The 27,585-nt window shown below is 41.6% G+C and overlaps 1 protein-coding gene across 1 annotated transcript in view; it reads left to right on the forward strand.

Moving 5' to 3' along the window:
* LOC132413627 (ATP-binding cassette sub-family C member 4-like) overlaps positions 1 to 27,585 on the forward strand; it is a 166,363-nt gene that overhangs the window by 88,693 nt on the left and 50,085 nt on the right. Inside the window, exons 14-18 of the mRNA XM_059995698.1 lie at positions 6,366 to 6,516; positions 10,955 to 11,074; positions 12,813 to 12,913; positions 13,987 to 14,174; positions 20,926 to 21,081. Of these exons, the coding sequence (XP_059851681.1) occupies positions 6,366 to 6,516; positions 10,955 to 11,074; positions 12,813 to 12,913; positions 13,987 to 14,174; positions 20,926 to 21,028 (663 nt within the window). The 3' untranslated portion in view covers positions 21,029 to 21,081. The remainder of the gene's footprint in view (positions 1 to 6,365; positions 6,517 to 10,954; positions 11,075 to 12,812; positions 12,914 to 13,986; positions 14,175 to 20,925; positions 21,082 to 27,585) is intronic.

The raw sequence follows: 27,585 nt of genomic DNA on the forward strand, positions 1-27,585 counted from the left end.
GTGATTAAAGTCCTTAATCAGTTGATTTTAAGTAAGAACGATTATCCTAGATAGTCTGGGTGGGCACAGTTCAGTCAGTTGGAAGGGCTTAGGAGCTAAGCCTTCCCTGAAGAAAAAGAAATTCTGCCTGTGGGTAATAGCCTCAGCTCCTGCACAGGAGTTCCAGCGTATCCTTTGTAACAGCCAGCCATGTGAATTTTGGACTTGCCTAGCCAAGTTTGATTGTGGAGTATTATCATTTTTATATTGTTAGATTCAGTTTATCGGTATGTTGTTTCATGTTCCTAAGACAGTTTGGTTTATAATTTTTCTTTCTTTTAATGTCTTTGTCTGGTTTTTACATCGTAATGCTGTACTCAAATTTCCTGGAAGACGTTGGTAAAACTTCTTTTGTACAATTTATTTGTGTAGCCCTCTTGGCCTAAAGTCTTTTCTGTGGATACAAATTCTTTTTTTTTTTTTTGGGCCACACTGTGCAACTTGCAGGCTCTTAGTTCCCCAACCAGGAATTGAACCTGGCACCCCGGCACCCTGGCAGTGACAGCGCCAAGTCCTAACCACTGAACCACCAGGGAATTCCCCTGGATTCAAATTCTTAATTCAATATGGAATTATTCAGATTTTCTGTGTCTTATGTCAGTCTTTGTATGTCATTTTTCAAGAATTTGTCCTTTGCATTAAAATTTAAAAATTTATCAGCACAATGTTTATTATATCCTCTTTATAATACCCATGGTATCTCTTGTGCTATCCTCTTTTAATTCAAATTAATGGTAAATTTCCCATTTTTGTTTTGCTTTTTCCTTACATTTCATGGTGCTTTCAAAGAACCAAGCTTTGTATTTGTTGATTTTTCTGCTTAGAGGTTAGTTTTCTATTACATTCATGTCTACTTTTTTCTTATTTCCATTCTTCTACATACATTAGTTTAATATGCTGGGTTTTTTTTTAAAATTATAAGATATATTTTAAATTCTTGACTTTTAGCTTTTTCTTTTTGTAAGACTTTATTTTTTTGTTCGGGCATTTTTGCAGTGCACAACAAAATTACGAGGACGATATAGAGATTTCCCGTGTATTCTCTGTAGCCTTTAAAAAAATGTTTAAACTGTAAATGTACCTCTAGGCACAGCTGTAGTTTGCAGCCCTCAGATTTTAATATTAGTAGATTTTCATTTTCTTTTGCCAAAATACTTTCTAATTTTATTACAGTTTTTGAACTAGGTGATATTTTCAAGTGTATTAGTGAGCTTCCAAACATTTATTAATTTTCTAGTTACCTTTTTGTCACCGATTTCTACTTAAATCCATGTAGGTTAGAATATGTTGTGTACAATTTCTGTCCCTTGAAGTTTGTTGATTCTTGCTTTAGTATAGCATACATGTAACTGAAAAGAACGTATTATGTAGTTATTTACTGCAGTGTTATGTAGTTATTTACTGCAGTATTATGTAGTTATTTACTGCAGTATTGTATATTTCTTAATTAGGTCAAGTTTGTTAATCATGTTTTCAAAACCTTCTATATCCCTCTTGATGTTTATCTGCTTGTTTTATCAGTTATCGAGGTGAGTTTAATTCTCCCACTGTGAGTATGGAATTGCCTATTTCTCCTGAGTCCTGTCAGATTTTCCTTTATATATTTTGAAGCTATGTTATTAAAGGATGATATAAATTTAGATTTTAAAAAATACCTTCTGGATAAATCAACCCTTTATTCTTATGAAATGTTTTCCTTATTTCTAGGAATCCTTCCTAACTTCATGTTCATAGTGGTGTAGATAGATACTCCAGCTTTCTTTTGGCTAGTGTTTTTATGGGGTACCTTTTTCAACGTTTCATCTCCACCTTCATGTGCTATTATTTTTAAGGTGTGCCTTTTTAAAAGCAGCAAATAAATGGACTTCAGTCTTGAATTTTGTAATAAGCACGAACCCTGACAAAAGGTAGAAAGGAAACTATTGATCAATGAGATATGCTGAACACAAGAAGTGCACTATGTTTCCCCAGTGCTTTCTGTTGTGTTGATTAACAAACTGTAAACCAGACACCACCATTCACTCTTCAGCGGAGTTAGCTGTGACTCTCAATTGGGAGCTAACTGAAGGATACACAGGTCCCAGAGCTGGTGTGGTTGTGAAATGATCCAAGGCAGCCAAATGAGGGATGAAGGTGTGATTAGTGTATCCCAAGGAAAAGACAAGTTTAGAAAAGCTTAGACTTAGGGTTTGTGTACATCTCATCATACAGATATGACACCCCAGTGTTCTGATTGAACGGAGTTAACCGAGGTGGGTGAGGTCAAAGGACACAGAGGTGAGAAACGAGGGATCTGGGAACCAGAGCTGATCTCTGAACCTCCTGAGAGGTGCACGGTACTCTATCAGCTTACATGCAGACTCAACGCTAACCCTAGGTTGGCATTAAGTTTAGGAGCTTACATTTAGAAGCCTTCCATGTTTTTCCTTTTGCTTCTATTTATACTGTAATTGAAGGGTAACGAGTACTGTAGGATAGGAGTTACAGTTTTGTTTTGTTTTGTTTTGGTTTGGTTTTTTTGCAGTACACGGGCCTCTCACTGTTGTGGCCTCTCCTGTTGCGGAGCACAGGCTCTGGACCTGCAGGCTCAGCGGCCATGGCTCACGGGCCCAGCCGCTCCGTGGCATGTGGGATCTTCCCGGACCGGGGCACGAACCCGTGTCCCCTGCATCGGCAGGCGGACTCTCAACCACTGCGCCACCAGGGAAGCCCAGGAGTTACATTTTATTTCATAATTCTTTCAGAGTTTTGTGTAGTGTGTTCAGAATTTTACTGTCTCCACAAGAATCTTGTGTTAGCAGCACAATCTATGTGATAGCCATTTCATTGAAAGGTTATTTTTTAATCTCATGTGTTTCCAGAATGAATAGGTTGAAGAGTCTCTCCTACACCCACATCAGTAAACAGCTTACTGATCAAAAACTAGTTGTCATCTTTTTCCCTCTCTAAATCACAAGGAAATCTTGCCTTGTTTTCTTGCCGAAAGTTTATTGCACTTAAGTTATATCTTTTGCAAAATCAGTGATAGTTTAAGGAAATCTGGCTGATTTGTACTTACCACAGCTTGAAACAGAATTCTTAAGAGTCTGACCATAGAATTAAAAGCTTTGAAATTCTTCTGAGGTGTTAGCAATCTTAATGATCCTGGTTTTATTTTTTAATACTGTAAACAAATAATAAAAGTAATGTCTACTGATTAAGTGGTTTTATGATTAAATATATATTTCACATCGTGCCTAAAATAGATATCAGAGTGAGCAAGAGAGAATTAAATAATAGAGAGTGAGCCCAAAGTATGAATGGCATATTTATTTGCATTAAATAGGAAGAATACATTGTTACTGATTGTTTATAGAAAGCATATTCTTTGACATAAGCTTCACAGAGACTAGCAGGAACAGAATCCCTTGGAATTAAGTTTAAAGTAACATGTGGGTAGATACCTAGGAATTCCTACAGGACTGTAAGCAATTTGGAAGTTAAATGCCAAGGAGGCAGATGGGGCCTTCTATGTCAAACTGTGCTTGTGAAAGGAATGTGTTCAAATCTGCAATATTATAATACAGTGTTAATTCTAGGTCGAGACTTGCTGGTGAAATTTTAATGCTTTAACCACCATCCAGACACAGGTGTTACACATTTAAACTACCCAGCCTCATTTTGTGTCCTTGGCATTTATGTATTTATTAAAATTAGATAGGGTTTTTTTTTTTCAAGTCATTTTGCTTTCTGGGCTTAGACCTCATCTTTCTTATGAAATTTTCTTTTTTCTTATTTAAAGAATAATTCTTAAATCGACACATGTTAGTGTGTTCTATAGGCGAGCACTTTTTTTTTTTTTTGCAGTACGCAGGCCTCTCACTGCTGTGGCCTCTCCCGTCGCGGAGCACAGGCTTCGGACGCGCAGGCTCAGCGGCCATGGCTCACGGGCCCAGCCACTCTGTGGCATGTGGGATCTTCCCGGATCGAGGCATGAACCCGTGTCCCCTGCATCGGCAGGCGGACTCCCAAGCACTGCGCCACCAGGGAAGCCCCGAGCCCTTTGTTTTGATCTTACCTCTGCTTCCCAGGTAATCTGCCGGGCTGGGTTAGTCATAAAAGACCCCCACCTGGGGAGAGCCAGATTATTGAAACTGGTGAATGTTTTCCAATCAAATGATGTGAATCCGCTAAAAAACTGTAATTTGGATTTTTTCATAATTGACATTTCAGCAGGTTTTTTTCCTGACAACCAACAACGGCAAGCCAAGTGACTTTACTTAAGGCTAGACATAGAAGGAGCTGGAAGGACCGTCCCCGTGAGCACGAAGAGTGTAGCAGAGTGGGACACATCAATTAATCTGGTGGCTGTAAGAAATTGTTCAGCTGTAGGTATAATAGGAGAGAGGTCAGACAGCCCTATTTTTCTCCACTTATGATTGTTATTGTTCCTTCAGAATTCCATTCCTCTTCTGAGTTTTATACTAATACCAAGGCAGAGACTGGGAGAAACAGGAAAAGCACATGGGTCTACATCCAGATCATGCAGTTTGGTTCACAAGGGCTCCGGGTCATAAAGTCACAGTTCTGGAAGCTTCCTCCTCCTTCCAGGCCCCTCCTGCCTGCAGCTGTGGCTCTGGGATTTCCTGAGTATGAACAGTTCCTGGCTTTCTCTAAGGAACGTACTAAATTTCCGGGAAAACTTAGGACAACTACTTACCTCCCAGCTTCATGTTTCTTATCTGTAAATGGAAAGGACAGTTCTTAGTTTTCTTATTCACAAGATGGTTGTGAGGATCCCCTGAGAAAACTGATTTGGAAGAGCTGTGAAACGATAACCTGCATCTCTGTGATACAGGCATTACCCCGCTAACCCGTCCCTCAGAGATGCGCCGGGGCCAGCTGCCCTGGGTGACAAGGCGGGGAGGGCCCTGCGCTGGAGAGCACAGCATGCAGGTGCTGGCTCTGAGAGGACACGAACAACTGGTGTTCACTCGGACAAGCATCTCAACCTTCCCAGCCCAGCTCCTTTTGGGTCAAAATTTCCATCCAATGTGATTACTACCTGCAAATTATTCATGCCACTCTTTCTGTTAAACCAGCCTGTGAAATTCAGTTGTCAGTCGCTTAGAATCCTCAAAAAAGTGTTCACACGTCCTTCGCTGTGTTTCCCCAGCGCTCCGTGACCTGTACAGATCACCATGGATTTGTATCCATCTGAGACTAAAATTCAGAGGCCTTGGCTGACGCTATGTGAATCTGCACGTCCCCCCAACCCTGCCCCGCTTTCACAGCAGGCAGATGCTAAGTGCTGATTGCGTTCCTGTCGCCTGAAGCTGTACGCCGTGATATCATACTTCTCCCGAGAAAGATGGATGTTTAAATCAGCATCCTTCAGTGCCCTGGGTTCCTATTCTGTCTGCTGTCTTTTTAAGCCAAGATCATTTCCTGAGATAAAATCACCTGGTGGGATGAGATGATGATTAAGTGAATGTTCCTGGAGCTCTTAGCACAGTGCCTTGCATACAGTAAACACCTGGTAGACAGCATCTGCTGTTGTTATAATCATTAGCCTTTGAAATGGACATTTTAAATACTTAGCATAATGATAGGAAGTTGGGAGCAGGCTTAAATGTGTCATAATGGCTGTAACCTGGGCTCTCCAGCTCCGTGACTTGTGCTTTGCCGTCTTGATCAAGTTGCTTTTCCTCTCCCTGTGCCTCAGTGTCTCCCTCTGGAAGGTGAGATAATACTGTTACTCGATAGGGCTATTGTGAGGATCAACTAAGTAAATACATGTGAAGTGTTAATGTACAGCCCGGTACACATTCAGCACTCAGTAAATACTAAGTATGTTCAGAAAACCAAGAAAGAAAGAGGAATTCCTACTTCCAGAGGTCAGCATTTGAATTTTTTCCTGCTTTTCTGGACACTGAATTTGTAATTAACCACTTCTTTACCCCTATAGGCGAAGCTTCTGAATTCCTCATCTGCGGTACCTGCTTGCTCATCTCTCTGGTAGCACCTACTGACTCATGATAGTTTGGGATTCAAGTCCTACTCTGAGTCTTGAATATTCTCATCTGTGGAAAATAGCAATGCCTGCCTCACAGGGCTACCGAGTGTATCACAAGAGCTAATACCTAGAAAGTTCTTACAGTGTTTGACACACGCAATAAATAAATACGAGGGCCACTTATAATTTTATTTCTTTGGATGGGAAAGCATTCCCTACCATTCCAACAAGGCTTTCAAGGAAAGGAATGCAATCCTAACAAAACAGCCAAGTTTATCTTTGAAAAGAATCCTTGACAAGGAGGCCTCTGTATCTCTTTCTGCTCTTTTAGACGTTTCTCCTTGTGATTGGCGTGGCAGGCGTGATGGTGGCTGTGATTCCTTGGACTGTGATGCCCCTGGTTCCCCTCGGCATCATTTTCTTTGTTCTTCGGCAATATTTCTCAGAGACGTCAGGAGATGTCAAACGCCTGGAATGTGCAGGTGAGTTCCCCGGGGCTCTCAGGTTGGGATGGCAACTCAGCCTGGCTTCCATTTATGCTGTAATGGGCCAGACCCCTGAAATTCTGCAGACTCTGTCTTCTGGAATTTCTCACTAAGTTAACATTAGGTAATTGGATATCATGGCCACTATGAGTCCGTGTGGCCCTTAAGGCAAATGGAGCTGGTAGCGGGTCAGCTGCAGCTTTGCATTTTAGCAAATGCGAGCACCGTGAGGACAGGGGACTGTTTCTGTCTTGTTCATGACATGCTTCCTCACACAGAGCATCTACTCCATAAATACTTTTCTTAAAAATACAATATTTCATCATGCTGGAACTAATGAAGAAGGGAAACGGGATTTTTCTTCTCCAAAAGTTACTAGAAGTGACAAGGAAAGGAAAAGATTAGGAAAAAGAAAGGAAACATCAGGAAACATATGTCAGAAGTAATATATTTGAAAAATACATTCTTTCTCATGTTCAAAGATGGCAATTAAGTTGCACTTGTTAAATACTTTGAAAAGGTAAGTGCTGTTATTTTCAGGTTTGCAGTTATCATCACCAGTATTTGCTGTGGTACCACCCTGTTTGTGGTCCCCCTTCCCCAATGCTGTTCATATAAATGGCTGCTGAAAATAATCCCCTGAGAAGGACACAGGAGGGGGAATCCGTTCCATACACATGTAGTTTATTACTCCATTCAACTTCCTAGTTTTAGAATAATGGGAAACACATTTTATGATTAATTATTCTATTCTGCAGGTAATCAGAGAGGATGAAATAATTCAGAGCTTATCTCGCTATTAATGCACAAACATATTTCATTAATATTGAAACAAAAAATTATAAGTAGAATTGTTATGTATTTTTTAAAAAGGTATAAGGACAATAGCCAAAAAGGAAGGAAGGAAGATGTTTCCATCAGAAATCCCAACCATGGGTAGTTACTGCAAATTAATACCAACTTAACTTTCTAGAAACCAAGCCAACAAGAGACGCATATTGATCCCAAGGTTCTTCGTATCTACTAAGTGGAAAAGCATCTAAATTCATCGAGACAAAGGAGTATTTTTGTTGTGGTATTTGTGTGTTTTTTTAAAGTAATGAATTCTTTTTTTTTTTTTTAAAGAAGATGTTGGGGGTAGGAGTTTATTAATTAATTAATTTATTTTTACTGTGTTGGGTCTTTGTTTCTGTGTGAGGGCTTTTCTCTAGTTGTGGCAAGCGGGGGCCACTCTTCATCATGGTGCGCGGGACTCTCACTATCGCGGCGTCTCTTGTTGCGGAGCACAGGCTCCAGACGCTCAGGTTCAGTAGTTGTGGCTCACGGGCCCAGTTGCTCCGCGGCATGTGGGATCCTCCCAGACCAGGGCTCGAACCCGTGTCCTCTGCATTAGCAGGCAGATTCCCAACCACTGAGCCACCAGGGAAGCCCCTAAAGTAATGAATTCTTAAGAGGCATTTATCCTAAGTATCTACATAAAGGATAGTGGGCATCAGTTTCATAAAAGCTGTAGAAAAAACGTTCAGTCATCAAGAGAACCAGCTAAAGCCCCGTGAGGTCTGGTTTTGTGAGGTGTTTGAATGGACTGTGGAGCAGTAGAGTCCAGATGTGTGCGCTGTTCTGCCCGTGTGACTTGGTAGGATGGTAGGACCTGGGGAAGCAGAAGAGGAAGTGATGAGCTCCATCCAGTCTTCTGTGTACGCAAGGCTTCAGGTGTTTTATGATTTGAGGCCACTCACGAAATGGAGTCATTCAATAGTCTTGTTGCAAAGCAGATCTGGTCCATTCAAAGAGGAGTTGTACCAGAAGGAATGCTTGACAGAGATGTTTACCTGGGGCAAGGGCCGCCTCCCATCTGTATGAAAGTGGAAAGGAGGGCACCTCCTGAGGCTTTTTTAAAGAATCAGTACAGGAATTTTCAGTGTTTGTTATGGAGGTTTTGAAAACTTGGGCACAGCTCCTGTGGAGTATTTGTGTTTTCGGCGCCCCTAGTAGGCTGTGACAGTGTTAGACCGTAAGTTCAATCTGGATACCCCCTCCTCTACTCCCCCAGATAACTAAATGTGGTGGTCAGTTCATTAGAACTGTTTATGTTTTCTCTCTAGATAGTGGGTCTGTGTCATAAATAATAACACTGCTGTTTTCTCTGTACAGTAAATGATAGTATGTCTTAAGGCCACTGCTAGAGCCACTAGCAAAAAGAAGGCCGCCTGATTGCTATGGCCAGACGACATAAACCTGCTTCATTTTTGTGCTCTGAAGAACTACTAAAGTCCTGAGGTTTATTTTCATTTATTTATTTATTTATTTTAACATCTTTATTGGAGTATAATTGCTTTACAGTGGTGTGTTAGTTTCTGCTTTATAACAAAGTGAATCAGCCATACATATACATATGTTCCCATACCTCTTCCCTCTTGCATCTCCCTCCCTCCCACCCTCCCTAGCCCACCCCTCCAGGCGGTCACAAAGCACCGACCTGAGGTTTATTTTCAGATCCTACTGCCTAGCTGCCACTGGAAGCTTAGGTTAACTTTTGTCATCTTAATGACAAACCTGCAGCTGATTATAATGGGGTTTTTTTTGCATATTTTTGCAAAAGCGAGCGTAGCAGTGGTCAGTCAGGGAGTAGTACGTAAAACCAAGATGAAGTTTGGTTGCCTTTCTCTAGCCAGCTTTATTCATTTGGCGGTGCCTGAATGCTGAAGCCGTATCCAAGGTCACAGACTCACACTGTCCGTCCCTGACAACAGCAGGTTATAGCCTAGTTCACGGAGGGGAATGAAAATCGTAAGGGTCCTCCCTGCCCAGCAGCCTGAAGCCCACCTGTTCCTTGATGTGCAGGAGCCAGACCCTGGTGCTCGTGTTCAGTGTGCTCTTAGAGAAGATGCCAGGAAATGTGACACCAGGCCCCAGACCCACATGAAGTCACTCAAAAGAGAACGGACATTAAGGCCACGGTCAGATTCTAAAAGAGTGATGTGAGTGTCACATGCACAGTGACCTCCAGAAGCCTCAAGTATCCAGCAGGCAGTTATAAAAACATCCATCAGGTTCATGGAGCGGAGTCAAGACCATTCAGAGCTGCCTGGGCTGCCCGGGTCCTATGGGCAAGAGGGCAATGCGATACCCAGGCTCCGTGACCTGCAAAGAGACTCTTGATGCAGGTTCAGGGGAAGTCCCAGGATGCAGGGAGACAGCAGACTGTCCCTTCACCTTCGTATCTCACCCCAGTCCTGTGCCTGGCACTGTTCCAGTTTGGGGGATATGCCGATTTTATCCCAGCCCTTAAGTTACTAATCTGAGGTGGAGACAACACAGATAGCTCATCAAAATTCAGTGTGGTGAGCACTCTCACAGAGAATTAAATTGAAAAACGCTGCTGCCTCAAAAATTAGTGGATAGTACTCAGCCATGAAAAAGAATGAAATATTGCCATTTGCAGCAAAATGGTTGGACCTAGAGAACATTATTCCTAGTAAAGTCAGTCAGAGAAGGGCAGTATAAATACTATATGATATCACTTACATGTGGAATCTAAAAAACAATACAAATGACTATATATATACAAAACAGAAACAGACTCAGAGACATAGAAAACAAACTTACGGTTACCAAAGCAGGCAGGGAGGGAGGGAGGAACAAATTAGGAGTATGGGATTAACAGACACACACTACTGTACATAAGGTAGGTGAGCAACAAGAATTTACTGTATAGCACAGGGAATTCTATGCAATAACTTGCAATAACCTATAATGGAACATAATCAGAAAAAAACTGAATCACTATGCTATATACCTGAAACTAACACATTATTGCAAATCAACTATACTTCATTAAGTTTTAAAAAAAATTTGGGCTTCCCTGGAGGCGCAGTGGTTGAGAGTCCGCCTGCCGATGCAGGGGACACGGGTTCGTGCCCCGGTCCGGGAGGCTCCCACATGCCGTGGAGTGGCTGGGCCTATGAGCCATGGCCGCTGAGCCTGCGCGTCCGGAGCCTGTGCTCCGCAATGGGAGAGGCCACCACAGTGAGAGGCCCGTGTACCACAAAAAAAAAAAAAAAAAAAAAAAATTAGTGAACAATTTCCAACTGGAGGGAAGAATTTGGAGGGAAGCATGTTTGAGGAGGACCTTGATGAATGAGCTAGTAAAGAATTTCTTTATCTAAATCTAGCTGTGATTTGAATTTGGTCAAAGATAGGTTCAGAGAGAATCTTCATTTACAGGTCATAAAAGTGAAGCTTGGTGTGACCAGGAGTTGGAGGTTTCATGTGGAGGACCCTCTACGGAAGGGGCATCATCCCTCTTCTCCCAGGCAGCCCACCACGAAGCCCTTTGGCAGGATGTGCAACCACAGAGCACGAGAGGCAGTTGGTTTCCTTGCATCCAGCCTCCCTAACTTTCTTTGTTGTTTGTCTGTCTCTGCTTCGCCAGCACAGAGCCTAGTGTTTTCCCACTTAGCATCTTCCTTCCGGGGACTCTGGACCATCCGGGCGAACAGTGCTGAACAGAAGTTTCAGGAACTGTTCGATGCGCACCAGGATTTGCATTCAGGTCTGTAAGTTTCTGGACATGATTTCAAAGGATGGGAGGTGCTGCCTTCTGAGGCTTGAGTCCTTGTCAGGTGGCCTTGCCGGCCCACACCTCTCTCTGCGCCTCCCCAGCCCTTCCTCTCAGCCTCCCCTCTGAACTTCCCTCTTCCGCTGTCACACCCCTGCTTTTCTCCCCTCACTGGCTTGCACTGTCCTTCCATCACTGTGACCTGTGGCTTTCTGTCCCTTTAGGGCAGGAGTCAGCAAACTTTGTTTTGCAAAGAGCCAGAGAGTAATAATTTAGGCTTTGTTTGCCATACTATCTCTGTTGTAACTTTTCAACTTTCCTGTTTTAGCACAAAGACAGACAAAGATAATACATCAGCAAATGGCCAGTGGCTGTGGTCCAGTAAAACTTTATTTTCAGAACAGGTGGTGGGCTGTTTTTGGCCCCCAGGCTGTAGTTTGCGGACTCTCTTTTCACAGCATGAAGGGCAGCAGATGTGATTGAGGAAAATAATTTCCTGATTTGCCGCCCACTTGATGTGTATTATTCTTTGTACCAGTGAAGTTTTTTCTAGGTAGAAATTTCAGAATTTTCTCTAAGTCTATAAAATCCTGGCTCAGTTATCCAATCTTTATTGTATTTTGAAGATAAAGTGGCATTTTGAAAGCCACATGCAGATCCTGTTAGCTGATGGTCGTTTAGATACTGGCTGGTAAGAATAAACGCTATGCAGGGCCTGCAGTAAGTGCAGAAGGTGCTGGAAACACAGTGTGAGCTGAGCTCTCTGCTACTGGAGAAAAGGGAACAGTTGACATGTGAGAGGATGAGCCTCACTGAGGCCCAGCACTGCAGGAAATGTACCAACGAGACCATTTTTCCATGTTCTTTATTATGACTCTTGCCATCTTGTCTAATATACACTGTTTGGTTCTAATAAATTGTATTACAGCATTTATAGCGTGTGATTCCACAGTGTGGTCCATGTGAAGTCATTTGTGTCTTGATGAGACCTTTTATCTTTTTCTTTTCTTTCTTTGAATGGGTGGAGGTCTTCGCAGCTGTAGCAAGCTGACCTTCTGAACATTCCAGGTAGCGTCCTATAGTTGGGAGGAGAGAACCAAGTTTACCATTAAGCTTTTTGTTCAGCTTAGCACTTTAGGTTTTAGCTTTAGGGCTACTTAGATCTCGGTTGTGGGTATTGAGGTGAGAAAGATTCCCTGTAGGAAAGAACAGTATCCTCCCTGCTGTGTGGGTACCAGATGAGCAGGCTGGCCTGAGTGCCATGAACTCACCATCCCTAACTATTCCATAGGAACAACATTGAATAAGAAACAATGAGAGTAGTATTTAGATTTAAAAGCAGTGGTTCTTAAAACCCATTGCCTTGTGTTTCGTGGTTTCATCTGCAGCTACATTGGACGTAGTAAGTGATTTAAATTACATAATGATCCTTGAAACCGTAATGACGAAGGTCTGAATAATGACATTATTCCTCACCTATATAATACTGTAAAATGTATGTCAATCCTGTTGGGATTAATAAACGCATCTAACATTCTTTCTAAATTTATAGTGGGTTTGTTTTTCACTGTATTATTGTCTCAATCAACAGATAGTAAAAGTATGAGTAATACTGTCATTGCATGAAATGATTTAAATATGTAAAGGGGTCTTCTTGGTAAAGTGACAGAAGGAGCTGAGCAAGGGGTTGAGAATGAGACTGACTTTATTCCCCTTCTTCTTCCTCATTTAGCTTTGGATGCTGGTAAGGTGGGCCTGGCGCTGTCTCTCGCCCTCACGCTCATCGGGATGACCCAGTGGTGCGTCTGGCAAAGCATCAGAGTTGAGAATATGGTGATGTTTGTCTTATCTTACCGTTCTTAGCTTTTTCAAGTCTCCTTGCCATTAAATGGCATAAAAGCAATTCTTATGTAAAATAGTAAAACTGTTATTTTTACGTCATAGGTAAAAGATTTTTTTATATCCTCCTCCATCTGTTTAAAGTTAATGTAAAATAAGATATATATATTTTTCTCACTCTTATGTATGCCATGTCAGCAGGTTTTATATTCATCACAAGCTGTCTTCAAATATAATAAATGTCTCTGTAAGAGGGAGGTTCTGAAATCCTGGAGAGAATATAAGCTAATTTCTTAGGGGTTTATTTTTGTTTCTTAATGGGTAATTCCTCATTTTTGGTAAAAGAAGAATTCAGTATTTTGAGGTTTGTTTATTTAATTAATAGGTTCCTCTGTCCCCCATTTTAGCATTTGATCTTGTATGTGTTGAACACCTGAACACCCTTTTTTCTGGTAGGATAAGCCCCATCTCAGAATGAGCTATCAAAGGTGTCAAATTAAAGTTGTTTAAAAGGCCTTAGTCAATATGTAAATTATAGTCTCTTTTGAATATTAGCATCTTTTCTCCTAAAGGGAGAGAAACAATAAAAACAAAATCTTTCCATTTCTTTCTTCTAATAGAGTAGAAAGTGATTAATTATTAAAATGAGGTTTGATGGCCATCCAGTCTGCTCATCTATAACAGATGGCCTTTCTGTAGCAACACATTACTGACTGGCGTCCATAAGTATTCTTTGCTTTAACAAAATTCTTCTGCTTTTTATTCAGGTGTGAAAAGTGGATCAATAAAATCTTTGCATTCATTTCTCTAATTCTTTAATTCTAATATAATGTTGAAGGAAGTAGCTGTAAAGGACAGTGTTACAAGGCCATAAACAAGTTTGCAGATCATCAAAGGCTTCATCAAACTCCTACTTCTGTCCTTTGTGTTTGCTAAGACCTTAGATATTCTTACCCATAGAAACGCGGATGTAAAGATTGAAAAGCAGAATGCTTCATGTACAATCTCTGAACATCCATGAACAAGACCTTCCCTTCCTGACTCATGTGATGTCATATGTGTTTCAGATGATTTCAGTAGAAAGAGTGATTGAATATACAGACCTCGAGAAAGAAGCACCCTGGCAATACTTCTTTCATCTTCCACCACCAGCCTGGCCCCATGAAGGACAGATTTTCTTTCAAAATATTAACTTAAGGTACAGCTTGGATGGGCCTCTGGTATTGAAGGACCTGTCATTAACTCAAGAGAAAAGGTTTGTTTAAGCCATTTGCCTCTTTAAAATCCAGCTTAAGATTTAGCACTGCACCTGCTGTTGGGTTCCTCGTCGGTGTGTCAGGGGGACTCTTTGTTCCTCCTGGATGCAGATTAGATCAGTGACACTGGAGGTGGATCTTTCTTGGAAACCGACCATGGAATGGGGATCCCAGCATTTCTTTCCCTGTGTGGGGAGCTGCCTCACGGTAGTTGGTGGACCCTGGAGCTTCTTCGAAATGCAGAATCTCAGGCCCACCCAGACTTCTTGACTCAGAATCACATTTAAACAAGACCCCCCAGTAAAGTCATTTCTCTCCCATAGGCAATTTTTTAAAAAATTTATTTTATTTATTTATTTATTTTTATTTTTGGCTGTGTTGGGTCTTCATTGCTGCATGCAGGCTTTCTCTAGTTGCGGCAAGCGGGGCTACTCTTCGTTGCGGTGCGTGGGCTTCTCATCGCGGTGGCTTCTCTTGTTGCGGAGCACGGGCTCTAGGTGCGTGGGCTTCAGTAGTTGCGGCACGCGAGCTCAGTAGTTGTGGCTCGCGAGCTCTAGAGCACAGGCTCAGTAGTTGTGGCACATGGGCTTAGTTGCTCCGCGGCATGTGGGATCTTCCTGGACCAGGGCTTGAACCCGTGTCCCCTGCATTGGCAGGTGGATTCTTAACCACTGTGCCACCAGGGAAGTCCCTCATAGGCAATTTTTGATGACTGGTAACCTGTGATTTCCAAGAAATGTCCTTTGACAGTTTGCAGTTGAGCTCATGAATCACCTAACCCCTCTTGTGTCTTAGCATGCGGCTCTAGAAAGTTCTGTGCCACTTACCCTACAAATTTACTTACTTTTATATTCTGCGAATCATGCCTTTACACTATAATCTAATTCTGTGTGATTCCAGTGCATTTATTTGCATCTTTTCAGTGGAGCCTGTCTTCATCACAGGCAGTTTTCATCCTGCTGTCTGGCCTTCCCCACACCAGCCTCCTGTGGGCACTATAGGTATTTCACCACAGGCTCGGCCCTGCCTGGGCTCCGAGTCAGAGACAGCCCGGCGTAGCAGTGTATGTGCAGCTCTTTCACTACCTGACGGGCTCAAAAATTACTCTTGCTGCCCGAAGCAGGGCACTAGGTCTGTTTGGCCTGTTTCCCAGGCACTAGGAGCCCACGTAGCTGCAGGTTTCTCTGCCAGCGCAGCTGTGGGTGCCAGTTCTTCCTGCTGACAGCCAGCCCCCCTGAGCTCAGGTACCTGTGTCCATGTCTTGCTTTAACTGTCTGGCATAGGATCTATATGGTAGGCCTGTTCTTTTAACTGCAGCTACACCTCTCCCCACTTTCTCTTCTAGCTACACAGAGGGGCATAATAAGCTGCCAGGCCATCCAGGTGATAAGGAGGCCTCAGCAGAATGGAAAAGAGGCCGATGCGTCCTGTGACTCACGGGCTCTGTTGTTTCAGGCAGACTAATTAATCTTACTAAGTCTCAGTCTTTTCTTTTGCAAAATGGAAGTGATAGGACCTAACCTCTAGGGTTGTTGAACAACTTAAACAAGATAAGGCACTGCGCAGTGGTTGAGAGTCTGCCTGCTGGTGCAGGGGACACGGGTTCGTGCCCCGGTCCGGGACGATCCCACGTGCCGCGGAGCGGCTGGGCCTGTGAGCCATGGCCGCTGAGCCTGCGCGTCCGGAGCCTGTTCTCCGCAACGGGAGAGGCCACAACAGTGAGAGGCCCATGTACAGCAAAAAAAAAAAAAAAAGATAAGGCACTTAAAGCACCAGCATGGAGACTAGCATAGAGTAAATTCCTGGACAAAGATTGTTGTCATTTTCATAGTGTGTAAATGACCGTAACCACTTATACTGTATCAATTGTCTGCCCCATGAAAATGTGAGGTTGGCCATTTGCAATTGTATGTATGGTGGCAGGATCCATCTGTCATGTCTTTTCTCTGCCCAACTTATTGTATACCTAAATAATATGGTAATCAGTTTTCCATAAATTTCTCCAGCTTGAGTTAAAAATCTCAGCTCCCTACATAATGCCTCTTTGTCTCAGGACACCACAGGTAACACAAAGGCAAATCCAATACAGATCCTGCTGTCAACACATACAGTCCAGTTGAAAAAATAAGAAAAAGGCCATATTAGCTTTGTAAGATAGAAGGAGGTCATCATTTTTATGGAACTTTAGAACAAGATGGTATCACGTCTGTTAGGGTTGAGAGGAGTCCACAGGAGGGGTCAGGGAGAGCATTTCTGAGGAATTAGGCCGTTGAGGCAGACTTGGTGATATATGGTTAGGGTTTCAGCAGGTGGAAATGCATGTGGAAGGCATTCCGGAAGGTGGGACCAGCATGAGCAAAGGCACGATGCCCTGATTCAGTGAGTGAAGAACCAGGCACCTGCAGAGCATTCAGGGAAAAGAACTGCCAGGTGTATAGCACATATTTTCACGTTCAGCCGTCACGACTACCTGGTAACCCCAGGGAAGCTGCCTCGTGGAGGTGGAGGATGGAGAGGTTAGCGGGGACGGTTTTGTAGCAGACTTCCCGGGGTGGAGTGACGGACACAGAGCCAGCTTCGGGAGTTTAATCTGAGAAGTGGGTGCACGTGGACCAGAGTGGGCAGATGCGGAAGGCAGGGAGCCAGTAGCTGCTGGGCCTCCAGCAAGACGTCAGGGAAAGTGATTCCACTTTTTGGAATCAAACTGATGGCAAGTAAAACAAAGTTATAACACCTGGGTTTGCGAATGGGCACCTTGGTTTACGAGTGGGAGTAGAAAATGGTATCCGGAGTTCCCTGGCAGTCCAGGGGTTAAGACCCAGCACTTCCACTGCCGTGGGCCCGGGTTCAATCCCTGTATGGTTAGCTAAGATCCCCCAAGCCATGCAGCACGGCGAAAATTTAAAAAAAAAAGGAAAACAAAATGTTATATTTCTGGAGGGTAGGTTGGCGCTACTTAACAGCTTCCTCTGAAAATGTTCATACCTGTTTCTTATCAGTTGCACACCTAAGAATTTCTCTTAAGGAAATAATGAAGGTTGTTTGCAAAGATTTAGCTTCAACGATATTTAACAGAGTTATTTATAATAGCAAAATATTGGAGACCATCTACCTATCCGGAAATTGGGGGTTTGTTAAATAAATGATCACATATACTGTAATATTATGTAGCCATTAAAATAAATACTTTTATGAAATACTGAATGAAAGCAGATTACAACAGTATGTTCATGTTAATCCCATTCTGTTTAAGTATATGAGCTTGTATCTTCAAGAACACATCAACATACAAGTCTAGAAGGTAAAAACATCAACATCTTAAGAATGGTTTTTAATCAGAGTGCTGGGGTATAGCTAGAATTTACTTTGCAAATTCATTTGCACTGATTATGATCAAGGAAAGAGTTTCAAAGGAGAGAGACTCAATGAGGGATTGAGTCATGAAACACTGCAGTAGTAGAATCTGCAGGGCTTGGCACCATGCTGGACTCAGGGAAAGCTGGAAGTAAGGTGGACATTGTGAGCCCATGAGCCTGAGAAAGAAGTAATGAGAGTAGAGTGGGGAAGTCAGAGGAAGCAGCTGTTTTGTGTGGGGCATTGGGTGTTGATCATGTTGAGTTTGACGTATGAAGAGAGATCCAGGGGCAAATGTCTAACAAGTTGGTGTGTTAGTCAGAGGCCAACCCTGGCCTGTTTGAGAAAATAGAATGGGTATGTCACAAAGCACTGAAATAAGACTGTCTCCAAGTGTTTTTGGTGTTAGGAATGTAAACTTACTGATACTGGTGACACTCTCCACGGGCAATTGGAAAAACCCATTGGTGTCCTGGGAAAGACTTCCAGAGTGAATTTTGATAACTGAATGGTAGGAATAGCCAGAGCAGATCTTCTTTGAGTTGCCTTTTTCTTAGGTACTCACGGTGTGAGCAGCCCTCGGTGCCCCTGCACATCTCTGCCATTTACCAGGAGTCTACAGATGTTCCAGTTTGCGCAGATGGATCAGTTTCAGTAGAGCTGATAGTATGGGAACATATGCACATTCTCACAGACACAGTTCTCGCCTGTGTCCTGATGTGCGTTGGTTTACATCTGAGAACACCCAGAAATACAGGCATACCTGCTTTTATTGTGCTTCACAGATCATGCATTTTTTACAAATTGAACATTTGTGGCAACCCTGCATCAAGCAAGTCCATTGGCCCCACTTTTCTTACAGCCTTTGTTCACTCCCTGTCTCTGTGTCACATTTTGGTAATTCTTGCAGTATTCCAGATCTTTTCAATATTATTGTATCTGTTATGGTGATCTGTGGTCAGCATTCTTTAATGTTACTACAACCCAGTGAAGTCTCAGATGATGGTTAGCACGTTTTTTTAGCAATAAAGTATTTGAAAATTAAGGTATGTACATTGTTTTTCAGATATAATGCTATTGTACACTTAGTAGGCTACAGTATAGTGTAAGCATAACTTTTATATGTACAGAGAAACAAAAAAATTCTTATGACTTGCTTTATTTGGAGATATTCACATTTTTGTGGTCGTCTGGAACCAAATCCACCATATGTTCAAGGTCTGCCTGTACCCAGAACACATGAGTCATATCTATATACATGCACTAGGACCTGCCTATATGCCGAGAATGGCCCATCTATATTACATATAGTAGGGTTTAACATAAGGTATAAAATGGCTACAAAATAATAAAACTAGCTAAACTCACTTTTCTTACATTTAATCTCTATTGAGATAAGTTCTTTTTTGAAATGCTACGATTGATTTTACAAAGATTCGAAACTTTGGAGGCATTCAAATGAGAAAATATGAAAAGTTCCCAGCATTCTGATGACATGCTCAGAAAGACTTATTTCTTCTCTGTTTAAAGCCGTGAGTTTTAAAAATTTGCTGAATAAATTTACAAATGATTGAAAACATGTCTTACACCCCACATCAATTCCAAATTTCTGAATAGAAATGAAATCATCTCTTGGGAAGCTCCCACCACGCAGTTGGGCAAGCTTATTGATAAAAAAGGCCAGTTTCTGTATAGTACATGTTTGGATGCACACAGTTAAAAGCCAGTTTTTACAGTATAGTTTTATTCCCGACCAGCATTTTACCTGCATTATATTGATTCCGTAATCTTCTTCTTAATGCACTTAATTTCTCTCTACTTTGGCTTTAATAACTAGACTGAAACTTGCATGTGTCTTTCCAAGGAGCAATTGTAAGTATTAAGTTGTTTATAAAATGACTTTTGAACTGCTCAGATGAAAGGTCCCATATAAGTAGCAAATGTTGTTTGTGTTGTTGTTGATCTCATTATGTGTATTTTGTCTGCTGGATACTGTCTTTTACGACACTGAGACCTGCATTTTATAATTTTAAGATGTTTCCTTTCAAGATAGGGTATAATTACGATATTTAACATCAGGAAGTGATTTAGTTTCTCTACCAAAGAATAATTCCTCTTAAATAGTAGATCCCTGAGAAAATGAGTACTTGTTTATGTGTAACAATTCTTACTTGACTTGTTGACATCTCTGTAAAATTACCCACATGATTCTCAAGGTCAAAATGCCTAGAGAGTAGGAATAAAGCTAATTTAAAAGTGAACTTCTTATGGGCCACTTAGGGTGGGGTCCCCAACCCCCAGGCCGCAGACTGGTACCAGTCGCAGCCTGTTGGGAGCTGGGCCGCACAGCAGGAGGTGAGCAGCGGGCGAGCAAGTGAAGCTTCATCTGCCGCTCCCCATCGCTCCCTCGCTCACTCGGACTACCGCCTGAACCATCCCCACACCTCCAGCCCCGCCTGTCCGTGGAGAAATTGTCTTCCACGAAACCAGTCCCTGGTGCCAAAAAGGGTGTGGACTGCTGACTTAGGAGACTGCTAGCTTTTTTTTTTTTTTTTAAGTTTTATATATATATATATATATTTTTTAACATCGTTATTAGAGTATAATTGCTTTACAGTGGTGTGTCAGTTTTTGCTTTATAACGAAGTGAATCAGCTATACATATACATATGTCCCCATATCTCGTTTTGTTTTTTCTGTTTGTTTTTTTGCGGTGCGCGGGCCTCTTACTGTTGTGTGGAGCACAGGCTCCGGATGCGCAGGCTCAGCGGCCATGGCTCACGGGCCCAGCCGCTCCGTGGCATGTGGGAGCTTCCACGAACCCGCGTCCCCTGCATTGGCAGGCGGACTCTCAACCACTGCGCCACCAGGGAAGACCCTGTCCCCATATCTCTTGCATCTCCCTCCCTCCCACCCTCCCTATCCCACCCCTTTAGGTGGTCACAAAGCACCGAGCTGATCTCCCTGTGCTATGCGGCTGCTTCCCACTAGCTGTTTTACGTTTGGTAGTGTATATATGTCCATGCCAGAGACTGCTAGCTTTTCACTGCCAGTAGATTGATTCTGTTATTTTTAACTCTTTTTGGGACCAGGGGGTCTCAACCAGGGGACATTTGTCAATATCTGATATTTTTGGTTGCCAAAATGTGGGAGGTGCTTCTGGTATCTAGTGGGTAGAGTCCCTGGCTACTGCTAAACATCCTACAGTAATACACAGGACAGGCCCCTGACCCCCCAACAGTGAATTATCTAGCCCGTAATGTCAACAGTGCCATGGTTGAGAAACTTACAGACTACTCTTTATATAGAACGTTAAAAATTCGTCTTCAACAGCCAGGGTTTCCCCTAGGTTTGTTGCATATTGTGAATTCTTAATCCCGATGGATCTCTTTACAGGTTGGCATTGTGGGAAGAACAGGAGCTGGAAAAAGTTCCCTCATCGCTGCCCTTTTTAGACTGTCAGAACCTGAAGGTGAAATTTCCGTCTACGGGATCTTGACAGCCATAATTGGATTTCACCATTTAAAGAAGAAAATGTCAGGTGTACCTCAGGTATGCACATCAGAACATTCTCACATGTTCTTTTTATAAGGCACCTAAGTTTAGCTGCTTTTAAGTTGATTAGTATTTTCAAATTGCATGAAAGTGTTGATCCGTTTTCCCCCAATAGAGCATATTTTTAGCAGCAGGTGTTTTCAGCAGATACTTTCCTCAGATACCAGGGTTTGTTTGTTCTTTCATTTGTTTTGTGTGCATGTGATTTAATAACTGACCCAGACAAATTTCTGGACTCACACTTCCTCAGGTGCCACAGTTTTATCCACTGATAACCACAGAATACTGAGAACAAAATGATAAATGATTAGTGTAGCACTGGAGAGGTTCCTATAGAAAAACACGAATTTTAAGTGTCTTAAAGATGGAATTTTGCTGTAGGAAATAAAGCTACCATTTCAAAGGTGATTATCTGCCTGGAAGGCTTTGTGAAACTGTGGAGCTTTGAGGATTACAGGGTGTATTGATGCTCTGGGGAACCTTTTAGAATTCAACCCTTAATAAATGATTAACCAGGCAGGCAGTACAGAATGACGAGGAAGAGCACAGGACACGGAATCCCATCTCTGTGCACCTCAGTCTTCTCCCCCTTACAAGGCAGCTGACAGGACCAACTCTTCGAGCTGCTGTGAGGACTACGTAAGTCAGTGCATGTGGAGTGCTTCCCGTAGACCCCATACACAGTTGCTGTGATGGTGGAGCGTTGAATTGACCTTCTCTTCCTGGGCTCTGATTCTGTTCTCTTTTGTTCTGCTTCTTAAAGACGTATGACTTTCAGGTATTGTCTTAGAGATTGGATTATATGCACAGTAGAAGCTCCTGCCATTCCTTATGGCTCACCCACCCAACATAATTCAGTGAATTTTATTGAGCAATTACTATCCTCCTTACTATGCCTTCATCTGCCATCCTGCCCTGCTTTGACAGCCTTGCTGATTTTGTTTTTTTAATTTTGAGGGTTTTCTTTTAAATTCTCTACAATTATCTGGCCATCAAGGGAAGCTCAGAAAAACACCCTCTTGAGATGAGAAACACAAAGAGGAGTCGACACAAAAAGATCCAGGCAAGTGTTCATCCTGGAATGTGCGTACAATGAGCTCTGTAATGCCTGTTGATTAGGAAGCATATAGAACATGGCACCTAAAGGAAGGAGAACGTGGACTTGTGTCTTATGACTGAGTACAGCAGTTGCTACCTACCCCTGGCCTCTAAAATACCTGGAATTACTGTAAGTATTTTTGAAATCAAGATATTCCTTCCAGACCACAACGAGATGCCACTTCACACCCCTTAAGATGTCTACTATCAAAAAAAAAAAAGAAAGAAAGAAAATAACAAGTGTTGACTAGGATGTGGAGAAATTACAATCCTCGTGCATTGCTGGTAGGAGTGTAAAATGGTGCAGCCACGGTGGAAAACAAATGGAGTTTCCTCAAAAAAGTTAAAAATCTAATTACTATATGATCCAGTAATTCTGCATAAGGTTATAAACCCAAAAGAATTGAAACAGGGTCTTGAAGAGCTCTCTGTACAAGCATGTTCATAGCAGCATTATTCTCAATTGCAAAAAGGTGGAGGCACCCAAGGGTGCATCAGCAGATGAATGGATAAACAAAATGTGGTACATATATATACAATGCAGTATTATTCAGCCTTATAAAAGAAGGAAATTCAGACACATGCTACAACACAGATGAACCTTGAGAACATTATGCCAAGTGAAGTAAGCCAGTCGCAAAGGACAAATACGGTATGATGCTACTAATATGAGGTACCTAGAATAGTCAGTTCATGGAGACAAGAAGTAGAATGGTGGCTGCCAGGATGGAGAAGTGGGGAGTTGTTTAATGGGTACCGAGTTTCACTTTTGCAAGATGAAAGGAGTTCTGTGGCTGGATGGTGGTGAGGGCTGTACAACAATGTGAATGTATTCAATACCACTGAACTGTACACTCAAAAATGGTTAAAGTGGTAAATTTTATGTGTATTTTACCACAATTAAAAAGAAAAGTTTTAAGAGATCCCTTTCAGGAAAACTGGGAAGAACTTTTCAGTACATATAATCCCTGTATTTAAAGATTCCCTCTGGCTATTAAGATTCGTGACTTGGTGATGACAGTAGAAAATAAATGAGTTTAGATTCCCAAGTTTTAAGTTTTGATTGTACCCATTTCTGAAATGGCCAAATGAGACTATTTAGCAGAAATAACGGGCATCTCTCTAAAGTCCTTTCATATTCTCGGATGAAAGGATCTGGAAGCGTGGCCTGCATTATCTTTAACGTTTCTTAATAAGAAAAGGCTGGGGCTTCCCTGGTGGCGCAGTGGTTGAGAGTCCGCCTGCCGATGCAGGGGACGTGGGTTCGTGCCCCGGTCCAGGAAGATCCCACATGCCGCGGAGCGGCTGGGCCCGCGAGCCGTGGCCTCTGAGCCTGCGCGTTCGGAGCCTGTGCTCCGCAACGGGAGAGGCCACAACAGTGAGAGGCCCGCGTACCGTAAAAAAAAAAAAAAAAGAAAAGGTTGTATGTTTGTGTACGTAAAGAACTCTATAAATAAAGAAAGCTTGGATGATTCTTGGCTCTGCCGAAAATGTTTGGAAGCACATCTGAGCAAAGACTAAATATACCTTGACATCACCAGGGTTTGGTTCTATTCCATCAGTTTCCACCCTACTTTTGAGCATGCTCTGTGTACACACTCCAGAGAGTGTGTTTATAAAACAGTGCTAAGCTTTGTATCCATGTAGATAATGATCACCAACCACTGTAAACACAGAACCTTTATTTTCCACTTTTCATGTGTTTGTCTCCAGGGCGCAGCGTTGGTTGATTAGAGGGAGAGAATCTGCAGACACTGTGCAATGTGTAAAGGTCCCAGGAAATCATTCAGGAGGCAGCCAGGGATAGAATATTTAAGAGCGTAGACTGAGTGTCAGTATGACCCACATCTTTATTCCTGTTCTGCCTCATACGAGTGTGTGACCTTGATGAGGTCACTCGGCTTCCAAGCTTCATAGTCCTCCTCATTCTTAAACCGGGTCTGGGAACTGCTGCCACACAGATGTGCTGTGAAGACGTAAGTGGGTGTGAAAACATTTGTGGCCCATGCCTGGTTCTTGGGAACACTCAGGCGATAGGAACTATCATTGTTCTTAAGGATCAGGGCACTAAACTTTTAGGGATTATTTCTATTTATATAAAAAGAGTAACACATTTTGGACTGACTTTGCTCTTTAATTTCTGTTCATGTGTCCTTGGTGATTTTCTTTATATTTATTGCTTATAATAGAAACCAAATTGTTTCCATCAGGATTGCAGCCCATATGGAAATTCAAATATGGGTAACACTATGAAAAGTTGTATTCTTCAAATAACTCACACATGCTAGAGTCTAAACATAAACCTATGTTTTTTAATATACAAAATTATCATTTCTAAAAAACAAAACCAAATTGTTTATATAAATTCAAAGAGTAAAGCAAAAAAAAAAACCACAGTAGGAGTTTTGGGGAAAAGCATTAACAGAGAAATGTATCTAATATTTTCTACCAAGAACAAGAAGAGAGAATATCACTTTTTTGTATTCTTTTGATTTCTGGCTCCCCTCCCACCAGGTTCTTTCCTGACTACCACCCTGTACCCACCTGTACTTTCCAGTTCCCCACCAAGACCTCCGGCATTTTTTCTCATCCCTCCCCACATTCTCGACTATATTCTTCCTCTCCTTGAAGAGAGGGCCTGTGTCTCTCATTTCTGTTGCTCTAGTGCTTGTTGCAGGCCCTGACAGGTCACACAAGTATTAATAGTAAGTCCTGACAATCGCAGAATCCTTAACACATTTTAGCCTCTTTTCCTAATTCTCACAATTCTCTCGTCATCCTTATCTGACAGATTTAAAAACCAAGGCATTGTGAGTTTACCCCACTTACCAAGTCAGCAGCAGAGCCAGGATTCAAATTGTGTGTGTGTGTGTTTGGTTTTTTTAAATTGAAGTATAGCTGATTTACAGTGTTTCAGTTGTATAGCAAAGTGATTTTATATATATAAAAGTTATATATACGTAAATTTTTCAGATTCTTTTGTAATACAGGTTATTGCAAGATATTGAATATAGTTCCATTTGCTACAAAGCAGGACCTTGTTTATCTATTTTATATATAGTAGTGTATATTTGTTAATCCCAAATTCCTAATTTATCCCTCCCCGTCAATTTTCCCTTTGGTAACAATTAGTTTGTTTTCTGTGTCTGTAAGTCTATTTCTGTTTTGTAATTAAGTTTATTTCTATCATTTTTTTAGATTCCACATATAAGGGATATGTGATATTTGTCTTTCTCTGTCTGACTTACTTCACTTAGTATGACAATCTCTAGCTCCATCTGTGTTGCTGCAAATGGCATTATTTCATTCTTTTTTATGGCTGAGTAATATTCCTGTGTGTGTGTGTGTGTGTGTGTGTGTGTGTGTGTATTATTTCTATGTCTTCGCTATTGTAAGTAGTACTGCTGTGGACACTGGGGTGCATGTATCTTTTTGAATTAGGGTTTTCATCTTTTCCAGATATATCACCAGGAATGGAATTTCTGGATCATATGTTAACTCTTTTTTCAGTTTTTTAGGGAACCTCCATACTGTTTTCCATAATAGCTGCACCAATTTACATTCCCACCAATGGTGTAGGAGGGCCTCCCTTTCTCCACATCATCTCCACCATTTATTTTTTGTAGATTTTTTAATGATGGCCATTTTGACTGGTGTGAGGTGATACCTCATTGTAATCTTGATTTGCATTTCTCTAATAATTAGTGACATTGAGCATCTTTTCATGTGCCTGTTGGCCATCTGTATGTCTTTGGAGAAATGTCTGTTTAGATCTTATGCCTATTCTTTGATTGGGTTGTTTGGTTTTTTGATATTGAGCTCTATAAGTTGTATATACAGAAATCTGTTGCATTTCTATACACTAACAACAAAATATCAGAAAGAGAAATTACGGAAACAATCCCATTTACCACTGCATCAACAACAACAAAAAAAGAAAACCTAGGAATAAACCTACTTAAGGAGGCAAAAGACTGGTACTCCAAAAACTTTTAAGATTCTGATGAAAAAATGGAAGACAACACAGATGGAAATGTGTACTGTGTTCTTGGATTGGAAGAATCAATATTGTTAAAATGACCATACTACCAGAGCAATCTACAGATTCAATGCAATCCCTATAAAATTACCAATGACATTTTTCACAGAACTAGAACAAAAATTTTTTTAATTTGTATGGAAACAGAAAAGACCCTGAATAGTCAAAACAACCTTGAGAAAGAAGTAAGAAGCTGGAGGAATCACACTCCCTGACTTGAGGCTACACTAAAAAGCTACAGTAATGAAAACAGTATGGTACTGGCACAAAAATCAGCCCCATAGATCAATGGAACAGAACAGAAAGCCCAGAAATAAAACCACACACTTATGGTCAGTTAATCTAAGACAAAGGAGGCAAGAATATACAATGGAGAAAAGACAGGCTCTTCAGTAAGTGGTACTGGGAAACCTGGACAGCTACACATAAAAGAATGAAATTAGAACATTCTCAACACCATATACAAAGATAAACTCAAAATGAATTACACTATTAAACACCTAGAGGAAAACACAGGCAGAACACTCTTTGACATAATTTGCAGCAATATTTTCTTGGATCTCTTAGAGTAATGGAAACAAGAACAAAAATAAACAAATGGGACCTAACTAAACTTACAGGCTTTTGCACAGCAAGGGAAACCATGAACAAAATGAAAAGACAGCCTACGGAATGGGAAGAAATATTTGCAAATGATGCAACCCACAAAGGATTAATTTCTAAAATATACAAACAGGATTCAAATTTAATTTATGGAGATTACTGACTCCATAACCTGAGAAGCTAACCACTCTGCTAATGACTTCAACACACTGTTGAGCGCTGACACAATAGAACTGCTTCATATCGTGATTTCCAGTGTGTGTGCACGTGCGCACACACAGAGAGGAACAAAAATTTCACAATATTACTCTTGCTCTGTACTCTGATATTTTCTATTATATCAGTTCTGTTCTAGTTCATATAAAAGACAAAATGATGGTCATGACGTACAAAATGGACATCATGATCCATTGGATGTGCCTGCAGGTTGACAAACACCACCCCTCACTGTTCCCCTGTTGGGCTGGGCTCCCGGTCATTGTTAGCATCACACCAGGAGCTTCACTGTTGTTCCAGATTCTCATAGCAGCCCCACAGGGTTAGCCCTGTTTTCCAGTTAGGGAACTGAGTCTTGAGGAGATTAGTAACTTACCCTGAGTCAAATAGCAGTAGAATCAGAATTTAAAACTGACTCCAAATTTATTTCTTTTCAATAAATGTTTGTCGAACTTAATGATGTTCTCATCAGATGTTTTCCCCATTTTTCCTACCACCCCATTCAAAATGATTCTCCAAAGCATAACAAAAGTGAGTAAGTATAG

This window comes from Delphinus delphis, chromosome 18, assembly GCF_949987515.2.
Source record: "Delphinus delphis chromosome 18, mDelDel1.2, whole genome shotgun sequence".
NCBI lineage: Eukaryota > Metazoa > Chordata > Mammalia > Artiodactyla > Delphinidae > Delphinus > Delphinus delphis.